The sequence below is a fragment of the Myotis brandtii genome, unplaced genomic scaffold, assembly GCF_000412655.1.
Source record: "Myotis brandtii unplaced genomic scaffold, ASM41265v1 scaffold1223, whole genome shotgun sequence".
Lineage (NCBI taxonomy): Eukaryota > Metazoa > Chordata > Mammalia > Chiroptera > Vespertilionidae > Myotis > Myotis brandtii.
The window spans coordinates 993,208-1,007,446 of NW_005354265.1; the positions used below are offsets into that span (position 1 = coordinate 993,208).

Consider the following 14,239-nt stretch of genomic DNA (forward strand, 5'->3'; position numbering starts at 1 on the left):
CAACCGAGGTACATGCCCTTGACCAGAATCGAACCCAGGACCCTTCAATCTGTGGGCTGACACTCTATCCACTGAGCCAAACCAGCTAGGATGTAATAATATATCTTAATGAATCCCACCTGCAATCAGAAAGCAAGAGAGCACTCACATGCAAAGCTTACACTGCGGTAAAGTCATTTCAACAACTAACGTGGTTTGAATCACAAGTCTTGCCAAGCTGTGCTGTCAAAAGTCAAAACAAGAAGCAAGACCTCCATCCCCACACAGATGTGCAGCAGACATATTTTCCAAGTGCCAGCAGTGGTTGTTTTTTTTTTGGGGGGGGGGGGAGGGGGACCTCAAAACAAGTGCAAAGGAAATTTCCATATTTCAAAATCCACTTAATTGTGCAATTGAGGAGCTTCTGCCTACCCTTCAACAGCAAGTGATTAATCCGAAATGTAATGACAGGCTAACAGGCCAGTCTCAGGAGAAGAAGCTCAACAGAATTCTACAAATGCTTTCCAAGCAATGAGTGTATCCAATTAAAATCATGTGCTCACAGATCGTTATCAGTACTTGGCAGCACTATTTAAATGAAAAGACATTTCCCAAGATGAAATATATAAAATCTCATTACAGAACAGCATTCACAGATGAACATTTGCAACAGATTTTGATAGGAAATACGATCACAGTATAACCTTTGATTGCACTCTGGCTTGTCCTGCTCATCGCATAAACACATCCTGACAACCAGACGCTGGGTTCCGGAGGGCGAGGTATGAATGCGGCAGGAGGACAAGGCTTTGGAGCGGAGCAGGCTGGGGCTCTAGTTCCAGGCTGCCCGCTGTGCACCTGGCCACCTGGGGTCCCTTCCGCTCTCTGCATTTCACCGTCAGTAAACTGCCAGAGTCGGGCCAGGTTACAGGTGAGGCTCGAGGCTCAGAGAGCTTGAGGGCTTGAGGGCTCTGCAGGCGTCGCTCGGCTGGCCTGTCACTGGACTGGATCTGGGCCCACATATCCAAACCTAGCACATGTTCCACTAGACTCAACTTCTCAGTGGCCCTGAGTTTATCCCGTGGGATGGTCACATATGCTCAGGACGCAGGGGTCCTTGCGGTTAGGGAGGGATACTGGAGCGGGCTCAGGGGGGCTCTGCTGGTTAAGTATTCGGGAACTTTGCCAGACCATCGTTAACTGGGTAGCTTCAAATCAACTGTGATGAAAGTGTTTACACCATGGAGACCTACAGATTCAGCAAACTGGGGACTTTATTAAATTTATTTAATTCCATCATCTTTTATTCCAACACAGTATTCATTTTTTAATTTAAATTCTTTATTCTTTAAAGTATTACATTTGTCTCCTTTATCCCCCATTGACCTCTCCCTGGCCATTCCTCCCCCCCGCCCCCCTTCCCGCCCAGCACATGCCCTCACCACCCCTACTGTCTGTGTCCATGGGTAACAAACTAAGGACTTTGTTTTTCTGAGAGCCAGTTACCAGCACACCACTGGAAAACTGAGATGGACAGCCAGCCAGAATCCCAAAGTTGCAGCTGGGTTTGGAGAAATTGGGTGCGTTCAACTCATAGAACTTCAGGGTCATCAATGATGTCTGAGACCATATAGTCCATCCCCATATTTCACATAAGGAGAAAGTGAGGCCCAGAGGGAGGAGATAGCCTGTTCTTTGCAGTAATGAGTGGCAAAGGAGCCCAGAGTGGGTCCAAGTCCCACTCCAGTCCCCAAAGCCCAAACGCTGCTGCTAAAATGGAGAGATGTGAACGACCCTGACTCCTTAGTTAACCCAAGATTACAAGCGTAGAAGGCAGCAGCCTGGCCCAGAGGCCAGTCCAGGTTTCCATGGGGAAACCTTCGAAGGGACTCTTCCGTGTTCCCTGCAGGGAGCTCACCTTGGCCAAATGAACAGCCAGCTTGTCCCTGGCATCCTTGGTGTCCTTCAGCCCGTTCTTCAATGCCGTGTCCACCACGTCGCATTGCTTGCGCAGGTCGCTGGCCGTCTGGGACAGGACTCGGTCCACCAGGGACTTCAGCATCAGGGAGTTGTTCCGCTGCTTGTCAGCCTTCTCCACGTTGGTGTTGGAGAAGTCCAGCCAGTCTTCCAGGCTCACAGAGCTGAAACAGACCCAGGCATTTGTTCACGGAGGATCTGGGCTGGGAAGGGGGGCAGGGAGGGGACGAGCTCCTGGAAACCCCCTGGAAGCTAACCCGACCTTGACCACCAGAAGCACCTAGAACAAGCATGTCAAACTCAAAGGCACACACGGGCCAAATAAACAAGGTTTAAGTGTATGTGGGCCACACAAAAACAAAAGCTCCCATTTTCATAGAAACGTAGGTTTATTTCAATAGAGACATGCTGAATGCAAAGGGCTGCAATAAATGAGTCATCGTTAACATAAAATAATAGAACATTTTAATAAAAATAAATATTTTTTCTTGAACATAAACTTACCAGACAACTGAATAACTGCACAAATTAATAATAAAACTATTCTTGTTCTCCGAAAGCAAAATATTTCCTGTTGCACACACTAAACAAGTCAGTCCAAGACTAATGACGTGGCAATCAGCTGCTGAAATATTTGCTGCTAGTATTAGTGGAGCAAAATGGTGCGCCTGCGTGTGAGGCGCGTAAGGGAAATGAATGCAACACGATGATAGTAATCAGTCATTAGTGAATGTTATAGTTCATTATTAATAATTATGTATAACAGGATATTGTAAAAATTATGTTACGAAATTTTTATTACAAAGTGTTTTACATTATGTTACATTGGCTGGGCCACAAAAATATTCGTTGTGGGCTGCATGCAGCCCACAGTCCGCGAGTTTGACATGCTTGACCTAGAATGTTTCTTCATCTCCAGGCAGAGCGAACAGTGGTCAGTGGCAAGAGATGTCACTTTGGGGAAACCTACCTATTCTATGCCAAGCAATGCGCTGGCATTTTACAGACATTAACTCATTTAATCCTCATGAGGGCCTAGTGAGCTAACTTTCATAACCCTATTTTACAGAGGAGGAAAACTGAGGCTCAGAAAGAGGCAGTAACTTGGTCAAGATCACACAGGTAGAGACAATTTGAGCATTGAAATAAACAATGATAGTAACAGATTATATATAACACACTGAATAAAATAGGATACCATGAGTCCATACTGATATCAATAAATTGCTAGCTTGATAAGGAACTGCTTTATATAACAACACTGATGAATCTCAAAATGTTGATTGGAAGAAAAGTGACAAAAATAGATAGTATATGATGCTACTTAATAATTGTAAAAGCAGACAAACCTATTGGAAGTCAGGATGGATGTGGTCATCTTTGGGGAAGAGAGGGGGGTATTGGCCAAGAAGGGACAGGATGGGGGTTTCCGGGTGGCGGTAATGTTTCATTTCTTGACCTGGTTGGTGGTTTCATGGGGGTTGTTCACTGTGATTAGCCTGCTGCTGGGATGATGCGCTCGGCCTGCCTGCCTGCCTGCGCAGCACGGGGGCACGAGGTAGCAGGGAGGAGCACAGCGTGGCCAGGCCAGCAGGCGGGGACCCACTCACTTTGGTTCAACCCTCACGACATTCTCAGAATATCTGATGTTTGGCGAGTTGTTGTTGAGTGAGAAGCAGATATCATCAATGGTCAGGGCCACAAACTTGTCTTTCAAATCCTTTTCGAGATAGTACTTTGCAGAGCGGTTCAGCCTGAAGGGAGAAGGGAAAGGTTTCTCCTTCTGGAAGGCCCAGATGGCACCTACAGTTTCTCGGGAGGCCCTGGAAAATGAAGCTACAGCTCAGTCTAGTACGGATGGCGTCACTTCCTCCCCTTTCCATCACTTAACCCCCCGCCCTCCCCATGACAAATTAACGTAACCAAGCCTGGACTTCAACATCCTCCAGCTGTGGCATTTTCTCATGTCACCACTGTGGCATACTCTATGTGAGAGGTCCGTGCTAGGAAAAAACACCTCGAGTGTCCTCCAGTTTATAGGCAGGGCTGACATCCGGCCCCAGCCCCACCACCACCAGAGGGAGACTGGCAGGTACACGAGGTTGTCCAGGCCTCATTCTGAGTGTTCCCAAGCCTCCTCAGGCCATGGAAAGTGCTCCTAGGAGTACGGAACCCCGTTCTTTCTGTGCCATGGAGCCCAGCCTTGGTGGGTGCTGCCTCTCTAGGTACGCCCAGTGGAGATGTGGGAGTGGCCCCGAACAGCCATACCTGATCTGCTCGGTGGTCTCCTCCAGGGTGCGGGTCAGCAGGGCTATCACCCCCTGGATCATCTCGTACTCCTTCAGTAGCTCCTCCTCGACTTCATCATGCACCAGGTCGATGCCCACTCGCTGCTCCCTGCCCAGAGAAAGGGGCAGGTCACCCAACGTGCGGAGGGAGGCAACGCCATATCTGCTAACATCTGGACATTTAAAACCATCTGGACAACTGGTTTGAGGAGCACCCACTCTGGATGGATGGCCTGGTCGGGGATGTACACTAGTTGGGTCTTTGCGCCTTGAAACAAATCCAAAACGCAATCAGGAAAAATTGATCGATGGCTGGTCCCTGGTCCGAAAATGCCAGATGGACATTTCCCCTCGACTTGGACATCAGTTCCGAAGCCTTGCCCATCTTTCTATTTAGTGGAAACATTTCTTTTGGCTTATAACTTCAAAGACATACGTTTCCTTCCTCGATCCTAGTCCCATCTTTTGACCAGGATTGGAATCCAGAAAGGTGCTTTATAATAATAATAGCAACATCCGTATTACCCCCACCACTGAGCACTGCTGTGTGACAGGCTTTGTGCTGAGCTCTTCCTGAGAATGTTCTCAATGAGCCCTTCGAGCACCGGCGAGGAAACTGAGTTTCAGGGAGGTTAGCCCAGGACACAGATCTGGGCATGACGCATGCTTTTTTTAATGTCAGAGATTTTGTTTCTTTTTTTTAAATATATTTTTATTGATTTCAGAGACTGAGTTTCAGGGAGGTTAGCCCAGGTCACAGAACTGGGCATGACGCACGCTTTTTTTTTTAATGTCAGAGATTTTGTGTGTTTTTTTTAAATATATTTTTATTGATTTCAGAGAGGAAGGGAGAGGGAGAGAGAAATAGAAACATCACTGATGAGAGAATCATTGATCAGCTGTCTCTTGCACACCTCCCACTGGGAATCAAGCCCACAACCCAGGCATGTGCCCTGAGAGGGAATTGAACCGTGACCTCCTGGTTCATAGGTCGACACCTCAACCACTGAGCCATACCGGCCGGGCATGACGCATGCTTTTAATCACTGTGCTGTAACTCTCAAAACTGACCAGTCACTGCCTAATACCTGGTATTTTGTTCTTTTCTACCTTGCATGATAGTGCATGGGAGGCACGTAGTAGCACCTACTCAATCAACTTAGCAACATCTACATTCTATTCACGCTCAGGTGTAGACTTGAGCTGACAGGATGTTGGCTTCTTTCATGGGGATTTTCCCTTTGCTTCACAAACTCTCTAAGTCTGGCTGGGGAGACTGCTGCCTGGTGGGTGCAGAGGGTCCTGGCTATGCTCATTGAGGGAGGGCTTTTCAGGAAGAGGGAACAGAGTGGACTGAGCCATGGTGTGTCAGGAAACTGGGAGTCGCTCAGCACACCTAAGCACATCCCGCTGTTGGGGATGAGGTGCGGGCCTGGAGGTCACTGTGGGCCCAATCATGATGAACTTTGTTTGCTCAGCTAAGAAGTTTGAAATTGATCTTGAAGGTACTAGGGTATGGGGTTGCAATTATTTTAAACATGTTAAAGCATGAGGGTGACCTGTAAAAATCTGCATTCAGAAAAGTTCACTCAAAAGCCAGGGTGGCCCGGCCAGCATAGCTTAGTGGTTGAGCATCAACCTATGAACCAGGAGATCACAGTTTGATTCCTTGTGAGGGCATATGCCTGGGTTGCAGGCTCAATGCCCAGCATGGGGTGAGCAGGAGGCAGCCAATCAGCCAATCCATGATTCTCTCTCATCATTGATGTTTCTATCTCTCACTCCCTTCTCCCTTCCTCTCTGCAGTCAACAAAAATATATTAAAAAAGAAAAGCCTGGGTGGAGGATGCGCTGGATTGGAGGGGACTAAGCTGGTGGCAAGGAGACCTGTGATGGCATGCCATCTATCACTGTGACAGGGACAGGTCTGAAATGACCATTAGCCCAGAGTAGATACAATCATCTACTCACAGGACTTAGAGGAAAGAAATTAGAATAGAAATCTATGCTTGCACAGTGCTCTCTGGACACAGTACTTCTGTGTGATTCTGCGTATAGGAGTAGACTTCTTGTCCTCTGGTAACTGCAGTACCTGCTCTGCATACCCGAAATAAAGACACCATTTCCTAGTTATTCGTGGTGTGACCATGTGACTAAGTCCTGGTCAACAAGATGCAAGTAGAAATGGTGAATGCCAAACCCTAATTATTCCTACCTGCTGGAATGTAGGCACAATGGCTGGAGCTCCAGCTGCCATCTTGAGTCACCAGGTAACCTTGGGAGTGAAAGCCATGTGCAGTGGAGCAACAAAATAGAGAAAGCCTGGCCCAGCCGGTGTGGCTCAGTGGTTGAGCATCGACCCATGCACCAAGAGGACGCTGGTTTGATTCCGGTCAGGACACATGGCTGGGTGCAGGGCTGATCCCCAGGGCGGGGGGCAGGAGGCAGCCAATCGATGTTCTTTCTCTCTCATCCTCTCTCATCAATGTTTCTCTCTCTCTCTCTTCCTTCCTCTCTCTCTAAAATCAATTAAAAAGATTTTAAAAAAGAGAGAGAGAGAGAGAGAGAGAGCCCAGAGCCCTGACACTGTGACACACCATGCCAACCCTGACCTAGTTCCAGATTCTTAAATGGGAGAGAAGAAGCTGCTATCTTATTTCAGTTCAGTGTTATTTTTGTGGTTTTCTGATTACCCACAGCCAAACCCAGTCCTATGCCGGTTTGATTCCAGTCAGGACACATGGCCGGGTTGCAGGCCTGATCCCCAGGGGGGTGTGCAGGAGGCAGCCAATTGATGTTCTCTCTCATCAAATGTTTCTCTCTCTCTCCCTCTCTCTCTCTTTCTTCTTTCCTCTCTCTCTAAAATCAATAATAAACATTTTAAAAGAAAGAGAGAGAGAGCCCAGAGCCCTGACACTGTGGCACACCATGCCAACCCTGACCTAGCTCCAGATTCTTAAATGGGAGAGAAGAAGCTGCTATCTTATTTCAGTTCAGTGTTATTTTGCGGTTTTCTGATTACCCACAGCCAAACCCAGTCCTAACTTATATTTAAGTTAGTCAAGGGCAGAGTTTAGACAAGAACCCAGTCTAGTGCTGCGTCCACTGCCCGGCACCACGGGCATGCCGAGATAATTTCAGGCTCTAAAAGAACACATGCTCATTTGCCTCGTTCTAACCCACCACCCAGCACGGTCAGCTCTCACTACCCAGCATTTCATTTCTCGTAACAGATGATTCGCCGGAGGGACCTTCCCTCCTACCTGTACTCCAGGCACCTCTGCGTGATGTGCAAGGGCTCTTTCAGGCTCTCCAGGGCTTTCCGCAATCTGGTCTGATAGGCGAGTAGATCTTCGGTCGCATATACAAGCTGCTCAAGTTTGTCATCTAACTCCTTCTTCCAGAATTTGACTTCCTCAAGTCTCTGTTCTGAAGCCCACAGAGAAGTTACAGGAGGGTTAATCTACTCCCAATGCAGCCAACTTTTGGATTAGAAACTTTAAGACTATTGCAAACGTCTTAATGAGATGTTCTTTTCTTCTTAGAACTTCTTGGGGAGGGGGGGAAGGAAAATACTTCTTACATTCACCATCAGATTAATCCAAAGATCATTCTACACTCATTGACTCTAATTCCTCAATGTCCACTGTCTTTAAATAACCTTTAATTTTATCAAACATATAAATGTATTTTGCTTGAAAAGTCAAGTAGTATTACAAGTATTACAAATCTCTGACTGATCCCTATCCACTCCCACTTTCTAGAAGCAACCACTAAACACTTCCAGTATTTCTTCGGCCACTTGCTTACACTGCTGCGTATTCATTATCAGTTTGAGTATCATCTACCGATTTGCTATGATGAAGGTAAGAATGTATTTGCTCTTACACAACTTTCACAACATACTTCTGCTCCTTCCATCTTCCCAATATAGTTGTATCACCATCTTGTTAAATAATAAAGTAATGCTTGTTGGTATTATTGTAAATATCTAAATGTTATATACACCTGAACCACATAGTATACTATGATAAATTTCTTTCCTTCTACAACTTTTTGCTCTTTGGAGAGGTTAATATATTTTTGCTTTATTTTCTACATTACTAATTTTTCTTCAGACTTTCTAACAAAACTACAGCAGTGCCCCTTATCTGCAGTTTTGCTTCTATGGTTTTAGTTACCTGTGGTCAACTGAGGCCTGAAAATAAATGAAAAATTCCAGAAAAAAATCATTCATAAGGTTTAAATTGCGCACCATTCTGAAATCTCACACCTTCTCGCTCTGTCTCACCTGGGATGAGAATCACCCCTTTGTCCAGTGTATCCACACTGTGTACACTGCACTACTGTTAGCCACTTAGCAGCCATCCTGGTTATCAGATTGACTGTTGCGGTACCACAGTGCTTATGTTCAAGTTTCCCTTGTTTTACTCACTAATGGCCCCAACACACAAGAGTAGTGATTCTGGCTATTAGGAAATGCCAAAGAGACACTGTAAAGTGCTTCCTTCAATGAAAAGATATATATTGCATGTATGTATGTATGTATGTATGGGGGGAAAACATCCTATATATTATAAGTGTAGTATGCAAATTTTCCCCTCCACCAGGAGTTTGACCAGGGGGCAGGGCCAGCTCGGGGAAGGGAGGGAGTACCCAGCCAGCAGCTAGGGACCCTACCAGTGTATGAATTTCATGCATTGGGCCTCTAGGAGGATATATAAGGTTGGGTACTATCCACAGTTTTAGTTATCGAATAGGGGGTCTAGGAACATATCCCCCATGGGTAAGGAGGGACTACTGTATAAATAGCCTCTCAGTATATTCAAACCCATCAAGTAACCTATTGATTTTCTTTCTTTGCTGGAGACCTTTCTCCAGGAATGCTTTCTCCTCCGGCTCCAACCTCTAGTTGGATGTTGTGGCTATCACCCTATGACTTTGCTTCGCCATCATTCTAGGAATTCCCTTCACTATCTCGTGTGTTGGAGTCCTCTCTCTTGGAGTTCATTTATTCTTTTCTCTTTCTTTTTTTAAATCCTCACCCAAGGAGTAAGGATATTTTTTCCATTGGTTTTTTTTTAGAGAGAGTGGAAGGGAGAGGGGAGGGGAGAGAGACAGACATCATTGTGAGAGAAACACATCATTTGGTTGCCTCCTGCGCACACCCCAACTGGGGGGCAGGATTTGAACCTGCACCCCAGGTACATGCCCTTAACCGGAATTGAACCCAAAACCCTTCGGGTGTGCACCTAGCCATGCCGACCAGGGCCTTTCTTTTTCTTGGTTTCCTTCTTCAATGTGTTGAAACACATCTTTCAATAACTTCCTAAGAAATGGATGCATGTGAGGTAAAATTTTTGAAACCTTGGAATTCTGAAATGCCTCTATTCTACCTCGTCCATCATTTGATTATATTTGGCTTTAGGCAGATATATAGGTTGTAAATAATTTTCATTAGAATTTTGATGGCATTGCTTCATTTCCTAGTTTCCAAAGTTTCTGATGAGAAGCCTGATGCCATTCTGATTCCGGATCCTTTGTATGTGACCTGAAAAGCTTTTAGAAATGTCTTCTCTATTTTCCTAGTGTCAGTCTTATTCAATTATTATGCCACATACTAGTCATGCCCTTTTAATCTGAAAACCTAGACCTTTTGGCTCTAGGAAATGTTCTTGCATTCTCTCATGGGCGATTTCTTCTTCTCCATCTTCTTTGTGCTCTTTCTGGAACTCCTATTAGCCTTCTGCTTAGGGGAGGAGAGTCAGAGTGGGGAGGGGCTCTCTACAAAGACTTGCAACCAATCTTGTTTCCAGCTCTATTCTGAATCTCCAGCTTCTGAGGTCATTGGATGCTTCCAATTTGAGCATTTCAAGGTTTCTGCAGCATAAATCTGTAGCATGAATCAGCTGGCTTCTCATTGCCCTCTACCTACCCAGGCTTTCTGCAGTCCCTAAGTGTGTTACCACTTGACCTTTTGCTTTCTAGCTTCCAAAATCTTCATCATTTGTCTAGTGTTGCTACCCTTGCCCCCATCTCATCTTTGAGGCGTACTTTTCATTAATCCTTTACTACTCCTTTGTCAGAATTTTAAAAGGAAAGGAAGACTAATGCACGTGTTCCATCCACCATGTAAAGTGAAATCTCCCCACTCTCACTTTATAACTGACCTCTACCCTCACCTTGCATCTTCCACCACCCTATTGGACCTGCCATCTCAAAGGTCACCAATAATCTTCAAGCCATCAGTTCCGATTCATTTGTGCTCAGCTCACAGCCTCTTTGACATTTGTATGACCACTAGTGTTGATGAGCACACGGATAGTTTCTAGTTTGGGACTATTACAAGGAGCACTGCTTTGAACATTGTGGCATGTATCTTTCATAAACTTATGTTAGAATCTGTATTAGGTATATACGTAAAAGTGCAATATCTAGGTCAAAGTGTATGCAATATGTTCAGCTTTAGTAGTTACTATCAAAGCTTTCCAAAGCAGTTATACTTCCAGTGTTCACAGTATAAATTTTCCAATTTATGCTTCCTCCAGTAGGGTACTAGAGTTCCAGTTGCTCCACATCCTCTCCAATACTTGATATTTTTCTTTTTCTTTTTTTTAAATATATTTTTATTGATTTCAGAGAGGAAGGGAGAGGGAGAGAGAAACAGAAACATCAATGATGAGAGAGAACCACTGACCAGCTGTCTCCTGCACCCTCTCCCCCAACTGGGGACCAAGCCCACAACCCAGGCATGTGCCCCCTTGACTGCTTGAACCCGGGACCCTTCAGTCTTCAGGCTGACACTCTATCCACTGAGCCAAACTGGCTAGGGCGGTATTTTTCTTTTTCTTTCTTTCCCCCTCTCTTATTTAACAACTACTCCTCCCACTTCCCCTCCTGGTCCTCCTTTTTCATTTTAGCCATTCCGGTGGGTATGTAATGGCATCTCAGCTGTGATTTTAATTTGTATATCCCTGATGAATAATGAAGTTAGAGCACCTCTTCATATGTTCATTGGCTGTTTAGATTTCCTCACTTGTAAAGTGTCTGTTAAGGTTTTCCCCATTTTTCTATCGAGTTGTTTGCCTTTTTCTTCTTTATCTTTAAAAGTTCTTTATATGTTCTAACTACAAATTCTAACATCTAACATTATTGATCTGAAGCAGCTTTGGTTTATTGGAGGTTGAAAAACTAACTACCCTTAAACCATGTTTCCTTCATAGGTGTTTTTGTTCATCCTGCCCAATGTTATAAATGCATTAAATTCATCACCAACATTTTAAAAGTGGGTAAATTTTCAGCTTTCCAGATTTTCTTTTTAAAAAATCAGACAAAAATTTGACAATACCAAGCTCATAATCTTTCTTGGAAAAAGACTGTTTGAAATTTAGTAGCTGATTCCTTAGATGGAGCACACGTTCTCCAGGTAACCACCATCCCCTCCACTCCCTATTCTTAGGAGGGTCGTATTCAACTCTTATTCTACCGGCACAATCCTTATAGACACTTGAGTTTGTGACCTCTGGTTTATTATTTTTTAGCATTTGGGAAATTTTATGTTTATTCTTGTTTTAGTTAAGGGCAGTGCCCTTTATAGTGTTTAAGAATGGAATTCCCAAGAGAAAATTACTCTTCGTTTAAGAATCAGTTCAAATGTTTCTCTAGGAAATCTTTCTCAATTCTCTTACTTCTATACCCCTTACCCCAGGACCTATCTGGCTATATTCAGGTTATAATATTTGTATCTTTCTCCTCCTTAAGCCAGGAGCCCTTAAAAAGTAGAGACTCTGATTACCATGTGATATTCCCAGAACTTAGTGCAGAGATGCTCTAAGATGCTCAACTACTGTGTATGGAATAAATAAATCATAGATGATGGATGGCTGAAAATCAGACTGGATTATCATGCTGTCTTGGGGCAGTGAATTTAGACACAGAACCTAGAGAATACACGTTTCTCCCTAAGACCCTGAACGTGAAATGCAAATGACGGTCTAGCTAACCTGAACAGTTTCATCAAAACATGTTCACAAGTACACCAAGTGCACTGTCTTACCTAGCTTCTTGTTCACATCGCTTTGAGATTTTCTCGTGGACTTGTCGATTTCATCCACAAGCCTCTGGCTTTCTGCCACCAGGCGTTCGGACCGGGACCTTTCAGCCTCTGCTTTGTGGTACTGGCTCTTGTTAGCAAGGTGCCACTCGGAGGGCAGGAACTTCGGTGGAGCTTGGAGTAGTTTGGCCATTTGACCAAAGGCAGACTTCTTTTAGATTAAGTAAAATCCCTGGAAGAGAAAGCAATTTGTCCTTTTTTAAATGTCCATTTTTTTATGTGATATACATACCAAAAAGTGCATAAATCATAATCTGTACACAGAATGAACACATCTGTGTAGCCAGCATCCAGATCAAGAAATAAGCATTACCAGCACCTCATGCCTCTTTCTAGTCACTATTCTCCACCCCCACCCCCACAGGGTACCACTATCCTGACTTTTAACACTATAAATTAGTTTTGTTGTTTTTGAACTTCATATAAATGGAATCATACAGTATGTACTCTTTTGTATCTGACTTCTTTTACTCAACATTATGTTGGTAAGATACATCCGTATTGTTCATATAGTTGTAGTTGGTTCATTCTCATTGCAGTGTAGTATACCATTGTATAAATATACCAAAATGTATCTGTCTTTTCTACTGTTTATGAGTATTTGTGCTGTTGTTTGTTTGGGGCCTATCATGAGAATGCTAAAAAGATTCTCCTACCTGTCTTTTGGTGAACACATTCGTGTATTTTTATGACTTATTAGAATGGGGAGTGTTCAATTTTACTAGATACTGATACACAGATGAACCCAGACATGTTTTCTTTAAAAATGAACACATACAATTATCTGTAAACTAGCAACTGGATATTGAGCCTATTTAGCAGATAGGAGAATCTAAAAACTTCCCAGGACAAAGAAAAGGAGAGAACAGTAAGGGGAACACATGAGTCCACAGCAACAGAAAGACTAAATCCCCACCCACCCCACCTGCCCCACTCGAATCCCTACCCAAAAAACTGAGCGCCTGCCCTTAGGAGTGTCTGGATCTCCGAAGCCCTTCAAACATGCAAGGATGGAACCTGGTCAGATCTTGACCAGGCTGAGCACCCCAGGAAACTCAGCCTCGACAGACAGCATGGAGTCTCCCCCTTTCTTCCCTCTTACAGTCTCTCCCAAATTTGCCTGAGCGTGACGCTCAAACTGAACACAAGACTCCTGAAGAAATCTGAGAAGCCTCGGGAAAAAATCGAAATTAGACCTAAATTAGGGCTGAACCCAGCAGGCATAAGACTTTGAGTAGGGCTGAGGGCTGCAGTTAAGGGTTGACGGGGTGGGGCCGGGATGTACTTACCGCAGCGCCGCCACGAAGAACAACTACACCGGCTCCGAATAAGAGCTTCCTAATCCCAACTGCAGTTCCCGGCTCTCGCAGAAGAGGAAGGTAAACAACGAAGTCTCCATGGCAACGGGTGACGCTTGTGCCCAGGGCAAAGGGGGCGGGGTCCGGCGCGAAGCACCTTCTCCCGAAGGCTCTGCGCAGGCGCGAATTCTATAGTCCTCAGCGCAGGAGATACAGGATTGTGGCCTGGGGGCCGTAGAGCCGATGCTCGGCCATCTCAACTTCTCACAAAGACGTGGGACACCAAGCAGGGGAGACCCACCAGCTATAGGCCGGCCGCGGGCTGGGTTACTCGGGCCGCGCTGCTCCCGCTGGGTTTCGGACTCCCCACGTGTACAGCCGGGTTGGGCTGGCTGGACGATACCGATACCGTAAGGTGTTCGCAGGCAGGCCCAGGTGCACTAGGCCACAGAGCCGGCGCGGCCGGGAAGAGACGTGAGAGATTTCTAGGCTTCTCACAACCAGGAGGGGCAAAGGGGTTGGAGGTGGGAGGAGATGCCGGAACCCAGGGCCCAAGCCTGGCGCTTCGGGGTGGCTGTGTCCAA

The 14,239-nt window shown here is 45.3% G+C and overlaps 1 protein-coding gene across 3 annotated transcripts in view; it reads right to left on the reverse strand.

The window, feature by feature from the left end:
• Positions 1-13,780, reverse strand: part of TEKT1 (tektin 1) — a 21,448-nt gene extending 7,668 nt beyond the window's left edge. The window contains exons 1-6 of one of the 3 annotated variants that reach the window (XM_014533709.1): positions 13,647-13,780; positions 12,301-12,508; positions 7,508-7,673; positions 4,225-4,353; positions 3,567-3,779; positions 1,898-2,120 (exon numbers count right to left, since the gene is read on the reverse strand). In XM_014533709.1, the coding sequence (XP_014389195.1) occupies positions 1,898-2,120; positions 3,567-3,779; positions 4,225-4,353; positions 7,508-7,673; positions 12,301-12,490 (921 nt within the window). In that variant the 5' untranslated portion in view covers positions 12,491-12,508; positions 13,647-13,780. Of the gene's footprint in view, positions 1-1,897; positions 2,121-3,566; positions 3,780-4,224; positions 4,354-7,507; positions 7,674-12,300; positions 12,530-13,646 lie in introns of all 3 variants that reach the window. The other 2 variants (XM_014533708.1, XM_014533710.1) reach the window with 2 other exon arrangements.
• Between the last annotated feature and the right edge of the window lie 459 nt (positions 13,781-14,239).